The sequence below is a fragment of the Etheostoma spectabile genome, chromosome 11 (assembly GCF_008692095.1).
Source record: "Etheostoma spectabile isolate EspeVRDwgs_2016 chromosome 11, UIUC_Espe_1.0, whole genome shotgun sequence".
Classification (NCBI taxonomy): Eukaryota; Metazoa; Chordata; class Actinopteri; order Perciformes; family Percidae; genus Etheostoma; species Etheostoma spectabile.
The window spans coordinates 11,543,120-11,565,779 of NC_045743.1; the positions used below are offsets into that span (position 1 = coordinate 11,543,120).

At 41.4% G+C, this 22,660-nt stretch overlaps 1 protein-coding gene across 3 annotated transcripts in view; it reads left to right on the forward strand.

Moving 5' to 3' along the window:
• abca12 (ATP-binding cassette, sub-family A (ABC1), member 12) overlaps positions 1 to 22,660 on the forward strand; it is a 66,465-nt gene that overhangs the window by 5,682 nt on the left and 38,123 nt on the right. For all 3 annotated transcript variants that reach the window (XM_032529027.1, XM_032529028.1, XM_032529029.1), the window contains exons 6-28: positions 2,227 to 2,297; positions 3,164 to 3,334; positions 3,500 to 3,693; positions 4,870 to 4,988; positions 5,159 to 5,259; positions 5,780 to 5,926; positions 8,175 to 8,341; positions 9,166 to 9,299; positions 9,882 to 10,012; positions 10,708 to 10,872; positions 11,210 to 11,418; positions 11,793 to 11,926; positions 12,480 to 12,594; positions 13,454 to 16,081; positions 16,380 to 16,492; positions 16,759 to 16,826; positions 17,260 to 17,408; positions 17,530 to 17,660; positions 17,924 to 18,066; positions 18,725 to 18,892; positions 19,116 to 19,333; positions 20,453 to 21,400; positions 21,536 to 21,642. In XM_032529027.1, coding sequence (XP_032384918.1) covers positions 2,227 to 2,297; positions 3,164 to 3,334; positions 3,500 to 3,693; positions 4,870 to 4,988; positions 5,159 to 5,259; positions 5,780 to 5,926; positions 8,175 to 8,341; positions 9,166 to 9,299; positions 9,882 to 10,012; positions 10,708 to 10,872; positions 11,210 to 11,418; positions 11,793 to 11,926; positions 12,480 to 12,594; positions 13,454 to 16,081; positions 16,380 to 16,492; positions 16,759 to 16,826; positions 17,260 to 17,408; positions 17,530 to 17,660; positions 17,924 to 18,066; positions 18,725 to 18,892; positions 19,116 to 19,333; positions 20,453 to 21,400; positions 21,536 to 21,642 — 6,531 coding nt within the window. The remainder of the gene's footprint in view (positions 1 to 2,226; positions 2,298 to 3,163; positions 3,335 to 3,499; positions 3,694 to 4,869; positions 4,989 to 5,158; positions 5,260 to 5,779; positions 5,927 to 8,174; positions 8,342 to 9,165; positions 9,300 to 9,881; positions 10,013 to 10,707; positions 10,873 to 11,209; positions 11,419 to 11,792; positions 11,927 to 12,479; positions 12,595 to 13,453; positions 16,082 to 16,379; positions 16,493 to 16,758; positions 16,827 to 17,259; positions 17,409 to 17,529; positions 17,661 to 17,923; positions 18,067 to 18,724; positions 18,893 to 19,115; positions 19,334 to 20,452; positions 21,401 to 21,535; positions 21,643 to 22,660) is intronic.

A 22,660-nucleotide genomic window follows, 5' to 3' on the forward strand; every position in this document is an offset into this window, starting at 1 on the left:
AAGAAAGCAAAGCTAGCCGTTTCCATCTACTACCAGTCTTGCTAAGCTATGCTAAGCTATCTGTCTCCAGTCGCTACCCCGATTTTCCGACCAATCTTCTGCTCCATGGTCCCCTCACTCGCGAACAAGACCCCAAGGTATTTAAACTCCTTCACTTGGGGTAAGGACTCATTCCCTACCTGAAGAAGGCCCTCCATCGGTTTCCTGCTGAGAACCATGGCCTCAGATTTAAAGGTGCTGATCCTCACCCCAGCCGCTTCACCCTTGGCTGCAAACCGATCCAGTGAGTGCTGAAGGTCACAGACCGATGACGCCATCAGGACCACATCATCTGCAAAAAGCAGCAATGAGATCCCAAGCCCACCGAACTGCAACCCCTCCCCACTCCGACTACGCCTTGATGTCCTGTCCATGAATATTACAAACAGGATAGGTGACAAAGCGCAGCCCCGGAGGAGGCCAACCTTCACCAGGAACAAGTCTGACCTACTGCAGAGAACGCGGACACAGCTCTCGGTTTGGTCATACAGAGATTGGCTGGCCCTGAGAATGGACCTCCTCACCCCATACTCCCGCAGCACCTCCCACAGTGTCTCCCGGGGGACCCAGATATACGCCTTCTCCAGATCCACAAAACACATGTAGACTGGTTAGGCATACTCCCAGGTTCCCTCCAGGATCCTTGGGAGAGTGAAGATCTGATCCATTGTTCCACAACCAGGACGAAATCTGCATTGTTCCTCTTCAATCCGAGGTTCGACTATCGGCCAAACCCTCCTTTCCTGCACCTTGGAGTAGACTTTATCAGGGGGGCTGAGAGGTGTGACACCGCTGTAATTGGCACACACCCTCTGGTCCCCCTTTTTATAGAGGGGAAACACCATCCCGGTCTGCCACTCCTTAGGCACTGTCCCAGACTTCCACGGAATGTTAAAGAGGCGTGTCAACCAAGACAGCCCCTCCACACCCAGAGCTTCCAGCATTTCTGGACGAATTGGATCAATCCCTGGGGCTTTGCCACTGTGAAGTTGTTCAACTACCTCAGCAACCTCCACCAGGGAAATTGACATCAATCACCCATCATCCTCCAGCAAAACATACGGCCTCAGATCAGATGAAACGATTATAAAATCGATCATTGATCTTTGCCCTAGGGTGCTCTGGTACCACGTACACTTCTGAACATCCCTATGTTCGAAAATGGTGTTTGTTATGGACAATCCATGACTAGCACAAAAGTCCAACAACAGACCACCACTCTGGTCTAGATTAGGGAGGCCGTTCCTCCCAATCACGCCTCTCCAAGTATCTTCATCATTGCCCACGTGTGGGTTGTTGTCCCCCAGCAGAACTATAGAGTCCCCTACTGGAGCCCCATCCAGGACTCCATTCAAGGTCTGCAAGGGGTAAACTCCAACGCAGCGGCGGTCGGCCGGGGTAATGTGAGTATCCCCACACCCGCCCGGCGCCTCACACCCAGGAGTATGGTTCCAGAACCGAAACAATGCGTAGAGGAAAGGCCCACCAGATCTGACTGGTAGCACTCCAACTTCCGCACAAGTTCCGGCTCCTTCCCCCACGTTCAATGTCCCCAGAGCCAGCTTCTGCCACCCGGGTTTGGGCCGTCGAGGCCCCTGACCTTTGCTTCCACCAATGTGGCAGCACACCCGACCCCATTGGTTTCTCCCACAGGTGGTGGGCCCATGGGCTGGAGAGAGAGGCGCCACGTAGCTTCTTCAGGCTGTGCCCGGCCGGGCTCCGTGGCAAACCCGGGCACCAGGCGCTTGCTGACGAGCCCTCCATCTGGGCCTGGCGTGGACCCCGGGCTTCACCCCGGGAAGGGTCACTCCCTCTCTGCCTCGCTCACTCATAGGGTTTTTGAACCATTCTTTGTCCGGCCCCTCACCTGAGACCACTTTGCCACGGGAGACCCTAACAGGAGCACACAGCTCCAGACAACACAGCCCTCAGGTTCATACTATAGGGACACAAAACCTTTCCACCACGATAAGGTGATGGTTCCCTGAGAGGCAACTAAAGACATTTTCTAAAATGTTGAACTATTACGCTAATACTAGAACTAACACTTTATGGACTAAGTTGACAATTTGATCCTAAAAATGTTTAAAAATGTGTTTATTTAAGACCATTTCATGGTTGTATTATAAGGTGACTGTGGGATTTGGTATTACTGACAGTTTTTTAACAGTGTGTTATGTGTTACAGGTTCATCTTTCCAGGGAAGCTCTAATGTATCTCTCATGAACGCCTTGAATACCAGTCTTCTGGGAGATCAGGTGGGTGTTGATAAAATATAATGGGAGGAACACAGCTGCCGGGAATAAGGATCTGCCTGGTTACTTAATCAAGTGCGACAGTATTCTGTGTAGGTCATTGTTAACAGCAGATTAGCCATTTATTCTCTGACAAATAAAGCCTTAAAGGAATACCTTAAAAAATTGTTTAAAAGTCAAATATTTACATGACTCTATCTTCTCTTTTGTAAGCCACGCTGAAGAAGGACATTAAGTTTAAGTAGAATTTGGAATGTGTTATAGCAGCAGTAGCTGATACAAATTCTGAAAGTAGAACAATTATGTTAGGATAAATATTTGTCCAAGAATGGACAAAATCACTGGAGTTCTCTTAAAGTTTGTTATGCGCTCTGCCCTCAGGGATGCATCCTGTGCTCCTTGCAAGTTCAGCTTTCACATAAAAGACAGAAATACTAAAACAGCAGTTTGGATGCGAATGGTTTATAAAAGAAACTGAAGCAAAACGGTTCTAAGCATTATTTTGTAATTTAATTTAATCCCTCCAGGAAGTATTCAAGCCTCTCAACAAAGCCCTCTAAAGTGTACTCAAACAGTGATAAGAGATTAAATAAAAAGCAGAATTATAAACTATTGACACATACTACTTCAAAAGTGAATACTGACATTACTGGGGTATATGGAAGGTTCCATCTTTGACCATGTGTAGATATGATTGTTTTTTTAATAGTTCATTAATACAGTTGATATTGGAACTGTGAAAAATGTGATTTGGAGGTACATTGACTTTTTGTGTTCCAATCTAATATTATTGTATAAATATACCTTTTGAGTGAATACCTTCATTTTTTGCGTTGTTTTACTGTTTTACTGTTATAATCTGAATATAGGAGACCATAAACAAAATGCTGGAGTCAGTGAACCTGTTGAAGAGAGCCATCTGCACCATGACACTGCCCATGATGAACACAACCTCACCCAACCCCCTCTGCTATGCTGTGGTCACTTTCTGCAAGTCCAACAACACTGTGTTTGAAGTCTCGCTCAGCACACTCAACCAGGTGTGTGTTTGGGTTTGCTTGCATACATACAGTATGTGGATTTGTGCCTGTATGTGTCAGCTTCTTGTTATCCGCACAGCAGAATATATACCACATATATATTAAACACAAAACTGGTGCAGTTGTATTTGTTTTGTTGACTCTGAAATCTCATCTGGTTGTCAGATACTGAAAGAGCTGATGCTGGAAAAACCAGATAGGATGATGACGGTGGCTGAGGCAGTGGTGGCTGCTTTCAATCAGCTGCAAAATCAGACCTCACTGTGGGAAAGCCTTCTTGCCATTCCCCAGCTCTCCTCCTCGGGTTCTGTTGACCAGGTGCTGGACACCACAGAGGCCCTACTGACCAACATACAGGGGTAAAGCACTTTCAAAAATGCAGCAATGCAAAATTAGGGAAGGGCAGCTGTATGAAGGTGACATATTTATTTAGTGAGTTTAGAAAATTGACCAGTACCGATACCTATTGTTATTAGCTAATGGAACAGATATGCATTTACAGTGCAAATTAAAATCAAGATTTTCGAATGTTCAACTCCATGTGTAAACTCCAACACACACTTTTTTTAAATGCTTTAAGCAATTATTTTAAAATTAGACACTTTCAACATAACACACAGTAAAAGATAGATAGACAAAAACACTAAAAAAGATTTCTGTTGTGGGCGGCGACTCAGTGGTGAGTGAAACTGAAGCCGAGGGACAGACAGAGCTGTAGCGGAGCCTGAGTAACACACTTTAATTAATTTACTTTATTGGTTATCAGCCAAATAAAACGGCAATACAGATCATGTGCAAACTGCCAAAAAACTACACAATTATCGGTCTATCCCTAAAAGGAAATAGTTTAAGTATGCTGTGTTATTCAGAATATTTATTAAGCACAGTGGCCCATTGTCTGTCAGTGCTATACTGGAGTCTGGAGCTGATAGACAAAAGTTTTTATATTACGCTTTCAACATTTTTGACGAAGAAACACAAATATGCTTCTGGCTGATTTGGCATGACTAGGTTTTAGTTTAGAAATGCAGAACTGAGGTACAATAAAATTGAAAGCTAGTCTCTTTCCCGAAATTCAGCCTTGGTGCAGAATTCCAGCCACTAGAGCCAGTCCCACAATGAGCTTTCCTTAGGATGTGTCATTTCTGAGTTTGTAGCCATTGAGGAAGAGTTGGGTGGCAAGGTAGAGAGGCAAAAATTCTCTGAGCGGGCAAAGCAGAGAAAGAGGAGGTAGCCTTGCCCCTTTTGAAGGAGCAAGATTCCATATGGGCCCATTTGAGCTTTTCATTTTCGGCGGAGCAGGATACCCAGGGCTCGGTTTACACCTATTGCCATTTTTAACCACCTGGGGACCATAGGCAGGCTGGGGGAACGCATAATAATGTTTAAAAACCTGGTAAAGAGACATTTTCATGCCATGGGACCTTTAAGGAACAGTGTGTTTGTGTTTGACCAATCGTAAGCTCTGTCTAGTGTTTAGTAAAGGTTATATCTTGCTTTGAGCATTAAATGTTTTACCCCCATGGTTTCTCTAGTGCTATGCATGTCATTCAGAGCAATTTCCCTGAAGCCAGTGCCTCCCTTTCCAACATGCATCCACTCCTTGCTGGAGGCATCAACATGATCCACTATGCTCAAAACTGGCCGGGCAAAGGTAACTTGTGATCAGCTATATATACCTTTATGTTTCATTATCATGTCTTAAAATGCTGAATCACAATCACGATATGAATACACAATTCACCTTTGACATGAAAACACCAGAGAAATGTTGTCAGTCTGGTTTTGTTCTGATACGTCAACATGTGATTTGGTTCTGCTTAGATGTGTCCATTACCCTTGGCGAGGTTGTGACGTTGCCAAATAACTCACTAAGTGAAATGGTAACAGTTGTTCTACAAGAGGTGAAAATTCCACTGCACAAGGTATGTGTTGACTTGATTGAGACATAAACATAACACTGCATACCTTTCTTCAGCTCTGTCTTCAGGGTTGCCAAACTGGTTTCAACCCACTCGGCCACATTTTAGCCTCAGTTGGAGATAAGATGTAGAAATTCAAGCATGAAAGTCGTGTTGGACAAGTCAAGAATGTTTCAACATGTTTTCAATGTCATTTACATAAATTTCTTGCCAAGAGCTACAGAAGAATGGAACTGATACTCTCATCCCTGTGAGCTAACTATGAAACTATAGCCAGCAACCTGTAAGCCTGGCTCTGTTTAAAAGTAACAAAACCCACCTTCCCGGATTTTGTGTGCCAGGCTCAATTGGCAGCTTTCCCCTGTTTCTAGTCTTAATGCTAAACTATGCTAAGCTAAGAAGCTTCAAATTTAATGGGACAGTTTTGACTATTTGTGGAAATAATATTTCCATAAATGAGTTACCACTTAAGAGTTTGACCCTGGTTTTATTGTATTTACTCCTTTCATCTTCCCTTCTCTAGGCTATCGGCCTGACATTGGACAGAGACATGGTGCATTTGTACTTGTGTAACAAGAGCAGTAACCAATTGTGGCTAAAAGCAGCATGTGGTACAGGCACCGTGGACATGCTTCTGGGCTGGATCAGCCCTGATAAGGTTGCAAAGCAGGTAGGTCAGAATGATGGCTGTACGATTATGGCCAAAATGATAATCACGATTATTTTTATCAATATTGAGATCACGATTAGTTATCACAATTATCAGTTATTTTAACCAAAACAAATTTTATTGTCACATAGGCTATTTATAACTGCTTTTACAGCCATATTGTGCTACATTCCTCTTATGTTGAAGTTGTATGTTATACATACATACAGCTGCAGCACCTTTGAATAAAACATATCTGAAATAAATAGCCTAGGATACATTTAAAAAAATATGTGTATCTCTGAGAAAGCTCTTTCATTTGTTTTTAACAATAACTGATTAAAAGAGCTAGGGAGAGAGAGAGAGCGATGGACGTATGCTACTCACAGCGTGACAGCTGACTCATTATGAACGGGTCCAGCACGGGTTGAATAGTTGAACAGGTTCAGCAGGTTCCGTCTCTCACGCTATTACTCTACGTACTGAAGTTAGTTGCATTCAATAACTTTTGTGTTTTTTGCCGTGTCCGCCGCAATACTAGAATTACCAGCGGAAACACTGGTACAAACACAGGTTTGCCTCTCATGCTTAACATTATTCAGCTGTGTTAATAACAAGTAAAACTGTGGACAAATGTCGGAAGTGTGGACCGGCGCTGAGTCTCTTGATGTTGCTGGGAGCCGTGTGTGAGTTAATAGGGGCAAGGGCTGCGCGGAGAGTAAGAGGAGAGAGAGTAGAACAACATTGAGAGTAAACAACATTGCTTTGTTTGTGGAGAGGCAGCGGATGCGAAGACGTTAGGTGCGCCGGTGCGACCTAGGGAAAATGTTACTTGCATCCTAGAGCCCTGTGAGCTAACAGACACAAACTAGAACTGGTCACTGCTGTTGTCTGAAAAAAAAAATGTTGCATTTACTAGTAAACTGGTAAACCTTGAGACCGCCATATGACCGACTGCTATCTATTGTTGAATTTTCCTCACGTTACTCTGTCCTCTGTGACTGTCTACATCTAGAAACTAAGCTGCACAGTGCAGGGAACTCTTGACAGGCACATGTTTAGACAGCGGTTTACGGAGCAGTAGATTGACTTTGCAAAAAAACTTGGAGCGTTCTATGAACGTAATGGCACATTTAAAAAATTGCTTCATCACGCAAATTTGATCGTGGTAAGCCAAAATCGTGATTGTGATTAAAAAGTGATAATGTGAAAAAAGCCCTAATGTGAATGTTCCCATCAGAAATGAGACAGCTACTTTATGTGTTTGGCTTGCATTTGTCTTCTTACTGTCTCACTCTTACTATCTTGTGTTTCTTGTCTGTGCTCTTCTGTCCTTGCCCTTAATTTGCATTCTCAAGTGCCATCTTCACTTCTGATTAGATCCATAGAGTACCAGATAATTAGTCTACGGCCGCAAAAAAGCTGTTGGCCATAGCAACAAACAACTGCGACTGCCAGGTCGCACCTTGGGAGCAGAAACCTCAAAGAGCATCAAATTACCAATTCCCAATCAGAAGCTGTTAGCTAACACTGTCATCACTGTGTACTCGCTCAGTAAGCCGGACATTAATATGCAATCTAATGCTGGCATAACAGAATCAGCTTTACTGCCAAGTAGCTGTTTACATACAAATAATTTGTCTTGGTACTTTGCTGTATCACAATAAACATAGTGCAAAGAAAATATTAGATAAATATAAATAAGTAATATGTACAATACATTTCTTTTAAAATGATAGAGCTGTACAGTTTTGTACACTGTAACAATATAGCAATGGCGTATTTGTATTTGTATTTTTCTTTATAAAGAACAACACACATTAATCAACATTTCTGTAAATGTGCTAGTGTTAGACAGTTGGATAATTTCCACCTGTAGTCCTTTGGCCAGATGATTCCAGACCATGGAGGGAAGAAGCAACACAATGTCATATTACTTAACATGTCACTTCTTCTGCATACAGGCTTTGCCCTCTAAGGGGTTGCAATTGTGTTGTCCCTTGCGCATGTAGGCAAGGCAGGCAAGGCAGCTTTATTTGTATAGCACATTTCAGCAACAGGGCAATTCAAAGTGCTTTACACAAAATCAGTTAAACAGATACAACACAAGTATCCTAAAAAAAAACAAAAAAAAAATTCAAGGGCTATGTCTATGCTCATAGAATCAATTTAGTGTCATGCCGCATGTGTGCCAGCTAAAATGTTTTTAACTTTGAAACTCTAACTCAGTATACCTTCTTGTCCCAAACATTAACTATATTATCCTCAGGCTCTGCTGGTATGGAGTAAGCAAGTTGCTCCAAGTGATGTGTCCTTTGCCAAAGGGCTGCTGCATAGTCTGATGGGAGGTTCATCTCCAGGAGGACAGGGAGGCTCTAACTTCACGAGGACCCGGCGTAGCGTGGATACTCCACCACAAAACATTGACGAGGAGCTGTAAGTACAGTACAGTACATTGCCAATCAGCTATAAAGCAAATCCATCAGAGATTTTTTTTAAGTACTGTAAACAGGATTATATATTTGTTCAGAAAAAACAGAGTTGGCAAAAAAAAAAAAAAACATTTTGCTATGGTATTCTTTTGCACCAACTAATGGTCTTACAATAATGTTAAAATGGAGATTTATAAATTCCTGCCCATGGAAGAAACATTATCTTATTATCTCCTTCTGGGAAATCATTTGGCAATATTTAATAGATGACATTTAATAGATGGGCGGCTGTGGCTCAGTGGTAGAGCGGTTGCCAATCGGAAGGTTGGTGGTTCGTTCCCCGCCCCTGCAGTCATTGTCAAAGTGTCCTTGGGCAAGACACTGAACCCCGAGTTGCCCCCGGTGCTGCGCATCGGAGTGTGAATGTGTTTATCTGATGAGCAGGTGGCACCTTGTACGGCAGCCCCGGCCACAGTGTATGAATGTGTGTGAATGGTGAATGTTTCCTGTAGATGTAAAAGCGCTTTGAGCAGTTGTTAAGACTGGAAAAGCGCTATATAAATACAGCACATTTACATTTTGGGATGTTAAAAGCTATTTTTATACTGATCTATTAACATTTTTTACAATTTGTTGCAGCCCATTCAATCCTTCCTGTTTAATACATCATACTCATACAAAGAACAAAATGGAAACCATCTTGTAATTTTTTTGTTATTCTCGTTGCACACATCGGCTAAATATCAGAGACCTGTACACCAAGTCAAGTGTCCACTGTAATGTGAATAGTTTGTACTTTATCTTAAATCTGGGCTTGTGCTTTGGCAGCTTTTTGGGTGTCGGTCAAGTGGTGATGGAGATTATAAAAATGGTGCCAGAGCTGGATATGGCTGTCCAGAGTGTCCTCAGAACTGGCTTTCAGTCCATGAAGTCAGCAACAGTGGCCCTTGATACTGTAGAAGGTAAGACTCCAAAACATCCTACTCACATTGAAGCCTCAGTGTACTAACACATATGCACAATGATTTTGGTGTCAGCCTTCACAATGAAAGAGCAAAAGCAGAGAGACTGAATCTAAAAGTTAACACTTACCCAGACATATTGTGTTTAGTTTATGACTAGTACGTATGTAAGTATAACTATCGCACACTGCACACTATTGTTTTCTCTACCTAGAGTACCAGTATGTGTACTTCATAACCCTGAGGTAAATGGAACAAGTTCCACCCTTTCTCAGGGGACTTATGAAAGATGTTGAACCAAAGTAGAACTAAAGGAGTTACCATGTGGGAAATGGATACACACACAAATAGGGAAATTATAAACTGCATGGATTGTATTATACAACAGAGATTGTGTGAAAAGTGGATGACAGTGATCAAAGGTGACTTAACCGACTTAACAGTGATCAAAGGGGGAATTCTTTCTTTTTTTTTGTTGACAATGTACTTTTGTTTTATGGCCTATCACTGAATTTGACTGTGGTCAACTGATCTGGCTTTGTCTGCTGAATATTTGTTGTTTACGCTCTCCCTGGTTTGCAGGAATGATGACCAATGTCCTTAAAGATGCAGATCAACTTCAAATGACTTATCTAACATTGCTGACAAACCAGTCTGGGGCAAGCGTTTGGACTAGTCATGTCCTGGACAGCGTGATGGAAGTTATTACAAAGGTATGTTTTTAGTATTTCAACTGGCCATAAGCTTTTGGCTATTAATCTTTTGAACAGCAATTATGTTAATTTTCATGTAGTTTTAGGCATCACAGTTTCATTATAGCTTAGTTGCCAGTGTCATTGCTTAACTGTGGGGAGGCAGCACGTTTGGGCAACCGCACAAGTAATCAGAAGGTTTAAAGACAGCAAGAGGCAGTTTTCACTCTCTTATACTAATTATAGTTGTGCATGCATTTACAGTGTAAATGATTATTATTTTAGCTTGGTTTAAAGCCCAGCCTGATTGTTTGACTGCTACTGAACAGTGGCTGTGTATTATACAGCTGCAAGTATTGCCACAGTCACATGTCTCAAATATGAGAATGGTGTGTAAATTGTTGTAAACTAACTTTTACTATTAACTATAGCTGGCTCACTTGCATGTATTTTTTTCCAAGAACACTAGCAGACAAGCATTGTTCAAACTCAGGAAGCTTTATCATGAAACCATGTGCAAGAAGTTGTAGTGGAGTCGTACTGAACACCTGTCTGCCATCATCAATACACTAGTGATCCACTGATAGCACTAGTCTGTCATATGTAATACATTGACTTCAAGGGATGACATGTTTGAGGTTTTTGATTAATAGTATGGAAAACAATCAAGGTAGCAAACACTTAACAGTTGGTGCTTTTTACCTCTATTTTATTAGGTTCTGTCAACTGAGTCTTTAACATGTGAGGGTCTCTTGGGTCCCTTTGAGTGGCTCTTAAACACAGAGAGCATAAAGATCGAGGTGTGGAGATCAGTGGTTTGTCAGAACAGCTCCGCTCTACAGCAAGCGATACTAATGGAATGGCTGCCATTGGTTCAGAAGGTAAAAGTTACTTAATTGCATTTGCAAAGTTTCATTCCAAAGTGAAATGCTGCCTGACATTCATTTTATAATGTGAAAGTCATACATGATTATTGATTCCTCCTCCAACGTTATACTTTTCTTTGTTATTTCATGGGTATTTGATTTTGGAACAAATTTCTCTGGTGTATGGTTGGATTGTGCTGTACTGTATACTTTTACAGAATATATTTAATCAGTCAATACTAAAGTATTGTTGCAATAGATCCTTTAAAATGGTGTCCTATGTGAAAACATGATTCATATTTAATGTTAAAGAAACATACTTAAGATTTAGATATTTCATATTTTGTTTCAGGCACAAGACGTGTACACTGCTCTCACAAGCCAAGAAGACTACAACGTGACACTTCCCATGATTCTCTCTGAGTGGCACAAACTGTACAATAACAGTGTGCAGGTCGCCGGGCTTTCACACAGCCTGGCAAAAGAGCTGGGTGGCGAATATTGGATGAACTGGATGCCAGACAACAGCAGTCAAGATGTTACTGAAGCTCTTCAACAAAGGTTTTGAGAAAGAAATGATTGTATACCTGTGGGGTTTCATTGCAGAGCACTACCGTTCTCTGCATATCTGCTTTTGATATTAACATGTGGCAATGAAAATATGATGCAACAAAGATTGCTTGTACAATCGTACAATTAAAACTCATAACATCACATAATGTCTTTAATTTAAAAGGTTTTAGGCCCAGGCCCAACAACATTTTTTTTTTCTTTCAGTGAAGACATTTGATTTACATTAGACTAGGCCATTACTGTTAATTGGGTGAATTTTGTTTTAAATAGGAGGACACATTTTCCACCATGATGTGTTTTAGATCATGTGCACAATGTTTCATTTCATGCCTTAACAGTGTTGTGCTCTGCTTTACTTGTAGTGTTTCCTTGTTCATGGTGAATTTTGGAGAAAAGATTGAGAAGAGTCAGCTGTGGCCAGAGGTAAAGAACTATTTCCACATGGTTTTCTGGATTTTAAACTACAGGCCTGATGTCACAACTCAGCCAGCAAACTGTGAGTGCCATTTCTTCTCTTTTCTTTCTTTTGCTAGCAAATGCATAAATTGAAGGCAATCTAGGGGGCAAATGAGGCCTAAAAGAGTTTTCCATTTTCAGATTCATAATTTTCTATTATTATCAACATGTAATCCAATCAAGAAGTAAGACATAAAGACTAAGATACATTTCTATGTGCCAAGGTGTATTTAATTGTTTTCTTTTATTGTCTTATTCTCTATAAGAGCTTGTTAGCATTAGCATTACCCACACAAAAAAAACTTTCTAAAATGTATGTTTTTTGAAGAAAACCTATTTCTGTGAAATTTTGTATTTATATTTATTTACAGCGATTTAAAAATATCTGTTGGAAGTTTACATTGTGAATTTATATATTTCCAGTAAACCATGACCTACAAAAATATATTGCAAATTTTGTTTTATCAGTGATTAATAGAAGATGTCACTGGGCCGCTACAATGAAGCTCAATAAAAGATGTGTACGTTATTTAACATAGAATAAACATGTATGTATGTATGTATGTATGTAACATGTTTACCTTCCATTTTAGGTTCTATTAACATCAACAACTCAGCCATTCATTGTGATACTGGTTTGGAATGGCCACAGTTTGTTCAAGTGATGACTCAGGCTCTGATGTCACCGAACCAAAATTTCCTGGTGAAGTAAGTGCTTGTACTTGTTAGTTTTAATAAATGATGTCTTTTTAAATGTGGAGACAATGCATGTGTTAGATATACGCTCTGGAATTGAGATCTCTGAGGATGTTGACTTATTAAAACAACTATTTGAATGAGATGATGATATATCATTATGATGACAAGATTGATATCATTCCCAGATCTGTTATCCATGAAGTTGTAGCTAGCAGCTAGTTAGTTTACCTTCAGCCTACCAGCAACTTTAAAGTTGTGTGGAAGTATTTCTGGGTTGCCTGGCAACCTTAAGGCGATGGCAAAACTCCAGGATGTCATTGAACCCAGCTAAGGAATAGTTTGAAAGTAATCCCCCCAAAAAGAACACAAATTGACATTTTACACTTTGGCTTCTGTACAAATTAAACAAAAGAGATTTAATGTGTTAATTAGTGAGTTTAAGAAGCACTGAACAGAGCATGGCTAGCTGTTTCCCCATGTTGTGTTAAACTAAGCTAACCAACTACTGGCTGCCCCTTAATATTAATAATTGATTCACTGCTGTGAGAGGGGTATCTTTATTCTAATCTAACGAACAAAATAACAAGTCTATTTAATATTAATATTTAGTATTTAGTATTCTAATGTAATTTAATTAAAATGAATTTAATGATATGGTTGACATAAAGTGATTGCTATTGTTAGTGATATGTAATGTGATTAAACAGGCAGCCTCTTTGCACAAATGCAGAATTCAGCATACTGTAGTACGGACAGAGTTCCAACACCAGAAGAAGTTTTATTTATTGTTGTTACTGTTTTAACCACATTACTCATACCAATTTCTAAAATTCTCACATGTTCTCTGTCGTCTCTTTTCTATCTGTAGTTGTCTCAAAGGATCTGTGCATCTGTTGCAGCATGTGTTAAGTGACACTTATAAATATATGGCAGCATCATTTTTGAAACAAGAAATCAAAGGTGGAGATGCACTCTCTGCCTACCTGATAAACCTGTTACAGTACCTGGATGGCTTTGTCAAAAATATCTCAATGCTTCCTGACCAAAACATCTCTAATCCTGATGTAATGATTCCCCTCATCGGTAACCTGTTACAGTCGGCAGGTCTGAAACCACTGCTGCCCCTGCTCCTCGGCAACGGCCCCCTTAATGTCTCCTCAGTGCTCGATGTTGCCTTACAGATTGGAAGGCTCAACCAAGGCATTTCTACCTTCAATGAGACAGAACCAACGATGCTTGAACTGGAAAAGTTGATTATACAGTTTCTCTCCATAGAGGGTAATCTCACCATGTCTCTCTCCCACATCATGGGACAGACCCTGCTTAACTATTCAGTCTACCTCCACCCTGACGGTGTGGCCCGTCTCAGAGAAGTCATTCAGCCTTTCACCAATCAGACCTCAACAGGCGTTGTAGAAGCCATCCTCAGTGCCATGGAGCTGCTAAAGACAGTGATGGATTCTCCAAATGGTGATCCAACTAACATCATTCTTGGGTACATACAGCAGCTTCAAGAGTTTGTGATGTCTCTGTATAGACTGCGCAGAATCCAACCTTTTCTATTACCAAGTGGGCAGCTTAGCACAGCACAAATCACTGACCTCCACCTGCTTTCCAAGGACTTTCTCAACCTTCTCACCCCAGAGAGCCTTCAAAACCTGTCTCAGGCTGGACCAGATGCTGCCCAGAACATTGTTGCACAGAAGCTTGTAGCATTCCTACCACCTGAGGTCCAACAGGAAGCTGCTCACTTTCTCCAGGATTTCAAAGCTTTTCAGCATGAGATGACGGAATGTACAGCAGGCCAAAACTGTTTGGCTGGAGTCTCAGAAATCTTCACGTTCCTGGAGCAGATATTAGACATGACGCTCTCAGCCAACGGTAATGTCAGCATCAGCATATCTTCAACCAGCTCAGTTTTGAAGGGACAAGAGTCTGAGAAAATGTTATCCATGTTCTTCCCACTCCTTCTGTCCTCTAATGATAAAGCCAATGTGAAAACCTTTAACCAGACTCTTCATTTCATCCGATTGATTTTGGCTACACCAAATGTTACTGTGTCTGATGTCCAGAATGCTCTGCAACAGTCAAACCTAACCCTTGCGGAGCTGAACAACCTTACTGCACTAGCAGGAGCTGCCAACATAAACGACCTGATGGTAAATATCATGGAGATTATCAATTCTCGCCAGTGTTTCGAGCCACAGCATAACCAGATGGTGACAGCCCAATGTGTTTTTGGACTGATAAATGGTGTCAGCAATTTTCTGACACACCTACCTGCTCTCCGTAATGAAACAGCCATCCTCTCCCTCATCCCGTTAATCATCAATAACACATTCAGTGAAGTCAGCCAAGTTAACTTCAGCTCCAATGCTAGCATGGCTGTCTCACACACCCTGAACAGCATCCTGGCCAACATCAAGATGAACCTCCAGCTGAACCACCTGTACACTCCAGAGATCATGAATGAAATCAGAGTGGTAGAGGGTCTGATACAACTGGTCGCCAGCACAGAGCCATTTAACAATTTGAACACCTCCTTGCTGATGGACCCCATGTATGCTCAGAAAGTATATCTGAAAATTGTGGAATGGTACTTGAAAAGGCTGGAAAATATCACGAGCACAAGCGCAGTCTCAGAGCTCCTTCATCCCTTTTACTACCTCACACAAATGCAAGTGACATTACAGCTGGCACAGGTGGATTTCTCTGTGTTTATCAGTGAACAGGTCGAGACCCTGATGAACAACCTCCAGTACCCAATAGATGGTGCAGGTGTGAGTAAAATTGGGCAAACAACAGTTGAGATTATCCGACATCTGTTTGAATTCATGAAGGTCACCCTAGAAGCTCAGAATAACATCCCAGGTTCAGAACCATTCTTCAATACAACCATTCTGCAAGTCACTGAGCTTCAAGTTGAGCAATACCTTGATCTTATACAAAATTGGATAAAACAACCCAACGTCCCGTCGGTCCTCAGTAGTATGTTCCAATGGGGAGACCCCTCCATAAATGTCTCCGCCCCTGTGACAGACCTCCAGCAGCTGCTTGAGACAACGGTTAATTTTCTCAGTAAGGATCAACAGGCCTACATCTCAATCCTTACCAATATCACCATGTCCTTGAGCAAAGCCCTAATGGTGGCAGAGCAACCAGGTGGCCTAGCGAGTGGCCACTTCTTAGCCATTATTTTGGAAGCAGTCCAAAGTGCTATGCAGATCCCGACCGCAGCCATGGGCCCCCTACCACTCTTTGTACAGCAGAACATCCTGGAAATTGTGCAGGACTCTCTTAAGCTCATTGTCCAACCAGACACAAGTTTTCCCTCATCACTTAACATCTCCCTCCTCATCCTCAAGAGGGCTGAGAGTGTCATCCAACAGACGTTACCAGACATGTTTGCTGCATACCTGCTTTCTGGACTCAAAGTAGCAACAACATATGTTGAGAGCATCTCCGCAGCTGGTGGACCAGACAGCTGGAATCAGTTGTGAGTGATGCTGCTATTTTCCTAATACTTCAACAGAACAAATGACAACATTTCCATAATGTTATGTAATGCAGTACAATAGGTTGTTTCCACTGCCCCCAACAAACCAAAGAAATTAGTTTATTGCAGGTTTAATTAATTTATATATTACAGGTTAGTTGTACTGCTCTACAAAGTAGTTTATTGAACTTATTGCATTCATATTGCATGTCAGAAAAATAGTACATGACAAGATTTGAATGAGACGTGATGACCTTTTGATTCAGATATGAAATATTGATGCACTTTGTTTCTTAAGGATTCTGGATGAGATGAAAACAGTCCAGAGCCTCCTGCCATCAAACAGCACAGCCCAGTCCTACGTCTCAATCCTCATTAACATCACTCACTTCATCTTGGAGTCTGGCCAAGGCAAGTCAGCTTCTCTGTGTCCCTGTAGGTGGACAAGATGTTGAATCCTGATGAACACTGATGTAGTGCAGGTCGCATTGTGCACTTCATTATTCAAGTGTTGAAGCCAGACAGCCTAAAAGAGTTTTGGATAAAAGTAACACAATGTTTCTGTTGTCCGTTGTAAGAATACGTCGCTTCACTCCAAGTTTAACACTGAAGACTGTGTTTGTATGTTTACTTTAAATTGAGATCCAGTTTGTGAACAATATTTGTTGTGATTTCAGGCAACATGAGTCTCTGGGAAGGTTTTCAGAGTGCATCAGTAGAGAATTTGCCCATAATCTTTGGCCAGGTAAGGCTTTAAACATTGTCACATGCGTGTATGAAAAGTTCATTATGTTTTTCTCATTTTAATTAAGTTTGGTGTGAATTAGTTTGGAAACATTTGAAACGTCTGCAACTTAAACATTAAAAATAATACCCTGATAAAACATTACATAGCCATCTCTGTTGCTACTGAAATGTTTGGCCAACACACAGTTTCAAACCTCACTTGTCTACAGGCGGGTATTGAAACACAGAATCATTTATCATCATAGACAGACAAACAAAACATGTTTTTATCTTTTTATGTGCCTTGAACTCAATGTTCTCATAATATGTTATAGACCAAAGCGAACATGAAACACAACTCTTGTAGTTGATGTTTTGCACTAAATCACATACAATCAGTGTGTGAAAATGTAACCTTTTTTCTCCCTAATTTCACCCCTTTTTATTGTCAGATGGGCAAACTCTTAGACATGCTTTGGCCACTTGTCATGGAAGACCCAGACTCACAAATAACTGCTCCTTCTCTGGAGGCTTTTGCTAATCTTGCTCCTGTCCTGGAGCAGGTGATGACTGGGAAGGCAGACCAAGACACATGGGACAAGTAAGTTTAATTACCTCTTGGAAAAAAAATAACAGTCATGACTTCTTTTTCTTTTTTTACTAATAAAAACAGACATTCAGTTGCATCTGTGATTGCCCTAAACCAAATTGTGTTTTCACAGGCTTGAAAAGATATTAGAGGCCCTACTGTCAGTCCTCAAAGGAACTGAGCTGTTGGACAGTGACCCATCTGCTGTCACACTGTTTGAGAATATCATAGGAAGTATAGTGAAGAACATACAAGCACAGAATGGTGAGAACACTACTGATAACCTACACTCAGTACATGTGAAATATTAAACAGATGTCAAATTTAGACCTGGTTTGGTTATGCTTGGCAAAGCCCACCTTTTTACACCATGATATACAGTATATCTTAAATGTGCCTGAAACAGCTGTAGTAAGGTATCTCCTTTACCATTTCATAAACACAACAATTGTTCTTATATATAACTACATAGCCTTATTGTAAAGATATTCCTATTGGTCAAACCCTCTGTCTTTTCCTTCTCCCAGTGATGATACTAAGCCTTCAGATGCCTGTGGCGACCCTGATGAGAGAAATTGCCCAGTCTGTGAACACCAGTCATTTTAACCTGTCTGAGTTCTTGGAAGGAATGCAACTTGCCATTGAACGCACAGTGCAAGCAGCTGAGCAGGTTAGGCTGCCAAGGTTTCCCCTGGATTAGCCTTTGTATATACTGTATTGCTCTGCATGAGTGTCTTTTGGTCCAGTCATTTGCACGCACCTTTTTGTGTACATGTTGGCATGCGTGAGAGAGAGGCTTAGGTGGGAGGTTAGCTATTGTACAAACGCATACATCTTCATGCATTTTTTCAAACAACAATACCTATCTGTCATCTTCGCGGCACACCTAGTTATTCAGAAATTTCAAAGACTTGATTGAGGAATGTTTTTCTTTAGTTCCTGTCCTTTCCACCTGCCTGCATAGCCACATGTTTATTTACACTTTCTGAAGGCTTTTTGCAGACAATGTCATCTTCATACCAAGACACAAAACAAGGTAGTTTATGTGCAGATACATTGTGTATGCATATACAGCATGTGTGGGTGTGTGTGTACTTGGTGTGTCAGTCTGTGATAAGCGATGATACCTGTGTGAGACGTCTGCCCTTTTCTTTGCTTCTCTGTGAACTGCACAAACAGAGAGATTGTTATATTCCCCTTGTGCCTTTGCCTTTGTCCCCCCTGACACTTTGTTCTATTTCCATGTCTGTCTTGCAAACTGAACCGGTTTTCTCTGAACAATACTGTACATATGAAACACAATAAGATGTTGACATTGTTTCCTCTAGGCTAACGGCACATTGGAGTGCAGGGAAGTTCTCAAGGAATGGGAGCCGGTAAGGGAGGCAGTGGGGTTAAGCTATGCTACCATGGACATGTGGTGCAACATCAGCTTGCAGCCTGTTTTAGAGGCCTTTGCTGCAGCCCAGACCGTCTCCGCTCACATGAACATGAGTGTAAGTAGATGCATTGAAATTAATAGGAAATTTTATACAAGCTAATTTGATTGAAGGATATTACATTCTGAATTTGTTTCCAAAGCCAGAATGAAATATATAAATATGTGCCAAAAATTATTCAACTACATATAACAGTTTCACCACTGGGTGGCAGTGTTGACACGCAGAAAAAGCTGCTACATTACTAACAGTCCATCTATGCTGAATGTTTTCTGTACAGCACATCGGTGTGGGTCCACTGACTGTGAGCACCACAGCTGCCAGGATTGTCATGGCTGTAGAATCTCTCTACCAAGTCAACATCAACAGCACCCTTGCGACCGAGCAGCTCAGCAGCTCTTACTTCAGCCAGCTCTCTCTGCTTGCAGGCCAGCCTCTGAGCCCTGAGGCACAGCTTTACTGGTATAAGCAGCTCCAAGACGTGCAGTGGCAAAACAGGTGACTATTTACAGCCACAATAAGATGATGTCATTGCTAAATATGTGCCGTTTACTGTGGTCATGATTTTGGTTGCTTAAAGAGAAATCCATCATAAAACACTTTGAAACAGTTGTTTGTAGTGAATCTGGCATCCCAGATTCATGTAATTATTAAATGAGTATGAACGAAACATCACATCAGATTAACCTTGTAGACTCTCAGAACCTACATGTGAAAAAATGCCCCACAGTTAAAAGTTTTTACCAATAAAGGCCTTAGTAGAGAAATTAGACACTAACACTGAAGCCACAGGCAGGACGATGATGCAATCATATCAAAATATAGTGCAGCCACCATATAAACCCAGTGAACGCAACAGTCTGATCACATTTAACAGTATCTTGTTTAATTATTTGACTATAGATTTTTTCTGTACATTTCCATTGAATTTTCATTAAAGAGTCATGATTATACAGACCCATAGACACAGACTCACTTATACATGAACTCATCTCTCCATTTGTTGTTACAACATTTTCACAATGCACCAGTCAGGCCATTTTCATTCACATCTAATTAAACCAGGAATTGTGATCCCATTTGCATTTAACTTGATTCATTTAATGTAATTCTGCTTGAAAACAGGCAGCTCTGCACAGATAGCAGCTTAACTATGATTCAGCTAGCTGAGACATCCTCTTAAAATTGATTTCCCTTTATACGCCAGCTGCAATAATGAGCCGGGCATAGTGATAAGGATCACATTTTGCATATCACAGGGAATCCATCAGGTCTGACTACATAAGTTATAGATCATTGATCACAGCGGAAAGATTCCACGGTCTATTATCAAGGATGAAATGGGAAAATTATGTGAATACGTATAAAGCAAGATGATGAAGAAATAGTACTTCTGTTCAAAGCTAAGAAATTAGAATGCTTTGGAATCACTGTGTTCAATGGTTTGTGTTGAATAAAAGAAGGAGGCGAGAATTAGCCCCTTAGTCCATTGTCCATAGAAGTGATTTTGGTCTTCCAATCGTCACTTTTTTTTCCAATTCAAATTGATATTTCTTTTTACATGAGACTATATCTGTAGAATTATCTTGACATTAGTTGAATTTTTCCCCTTTTCAGTTTGTCTTCCTTCAAAAATCTCTCAAACGAGCTGGTGAGCGTGGCCCCATTCATCCAGCCTTACATTGAAGCTATAGAGGAAACACTGAGCCACATCCTCAAAAATTACCATCTCATTCAAGTCAACAACTCGTCCCGGGACCTCTTTGGAGAAGCAGCAATGATCTTCTTATCCTCTGCAAACATCAAGTCAAACAACATCTACTCCATGATGGAGGGATTCTTTTCTGGACTCAATGAAACATCTCTTACCGACATGATGAGGGAAGCTGTCAAAGTGGTGATTGACATGAATTTGTTTGAGAATGAGCCTATGGTTTCCCAAGCCTTGGAGCAATTTCTGGCATCCAACGACTCAAGTATAATTGTGCAGAAGGTGGCCAAGATGTCTGCATGGATGGCCTCCACTCAAGCGTCTGGACTGGATCTAATGGCTCAGGCTCTGCCCAAAATCTACGACATCCTCAGGCCTCTGTTGTCTGTTCTGACCCAGATGAGCATGGACATGCCAGCAAACATGGAGCTCTTTGAAGACCCCATTGGAAACATAATTGCAATCCTTAAACAAATTGTGAGCACCAGTGGTCTTCTTACCCCTATGGACTACCATCCGAGTGTGTTTCAGCCGGAAATGCCAGGCGGTAACCATACGACAAGGGTCAGAAACAGACGCGAGGCCCTGTTGACGCCTGCAAGGGACCCCATGGATGACTTCATAGACATGTTCTACATTGACTACCCTGCCATGTTCAAAGCCATCTCTGTTCCCGCTACCACAACAGAAATAATGGAGACAGTCAATGTGTTCTTTGCCAATCCTGATCTGAGGGTTGTGGTGAAGGGAGCTACAAGCAACATGCCGTGGGGCTTAAATAACTCTCGGGAAGAGACCATTGATGCTGCCCTTGGGGCACTCTCCTTCTTCACTCTCCCTGGCACGTTTCAGATGTAAGTCTTATTTGCATCTTCCCAAATATGGCTCTAAGAATAAGAAACACGTTTTTGTCCTTTTGTTATGTTAATTTAATAATGTTGCTCAGTTGGCCCCTATTTCATAAACGGACTGTGTTTAATCTACACCAGGGAATCAATGGATCTCCTGACGAATGCTGTTGATATGCTTCCCGATGGCTTTCCATTCTCCTCTGTGCTTAAAAACGTCACCAGAGCACTTGCCGGTGAATCTGAAGGTAACTTACTGGTTCAGATCTACTGTCAGTATGGACAGTTAGAGACTTTCTTTCTTTCAAGGGCAGCTTTATAATGAGAAGTGCACTCATTAGTCAAATGGAGAATCCTCAAATGAATGATGCTTTATCCTTTTTAGTTTCTCCAAGTAACTTTAGCTACTGACTCCTCAGTGAATCCCCTCCCACTCATGCTTAATTGTTGCAGTAATGCAGAGCTCACTCTGATGCTGCAGTTTGTGTTTACATCCTGCTATGACAGTATGTAAGTATAAGTGCAGGCTGCCAGCCTGTGCCATTAAAAAGTCACACAGCATGGAAGAGTGCCACCCCTTTTTGTCTGACCTTCATGGCTATTACAGGACCATGGGAAGACCATAACACATTTTGTTAATGCTGTTGTTAATGTATACATGATTATAGCGCATCATAATTCATTCTGGAGATATGAGGAATAAGGCTTCACATCAGCTTAGCCTGAGCTCCCAAAGAGCCTAAGGCCATATGGCCCTTCTCCAGCAGAAAGCCACTCAGCACCTTTTTAAATCTCATTAGCAAAGTAGAATTCAATCACTTATCCTGTCCGCCCTCGCTAAACGTTTCCCCTCGCACTCACACAAGTGGACATCTATGACCTCCTTTTAATTGGCGTTGGTGCTTGTGTGATAATGTTTTTAGTGTATAGAATCACTTTGTAATCAGCTGCAGCAGCTTCACTTCTCCCTAACCCCACTCATATTCTTCACTCAAACACACCAAGAGTGAACTGTTGTAATTGCAAAGGCCTCTATGTGTTGAGCATCCTGATATTAAATATCACCATTGTCTAAATTTGGCCCAATTAAATATTCTATCATCACGTCTTGCACCTGAGGTGGTGCCTTTCTTTGGACTCTGTCAGATGTGTTTTAATGCACGACAGCATCTAGTACTGCTGGCCCTTCTGGCCTCATCAGTCCTGCACAGGGCTTCACTTTAGGCAGATAATTTGCTGATCGCTGGCTGACGATGCTGCTCCGTA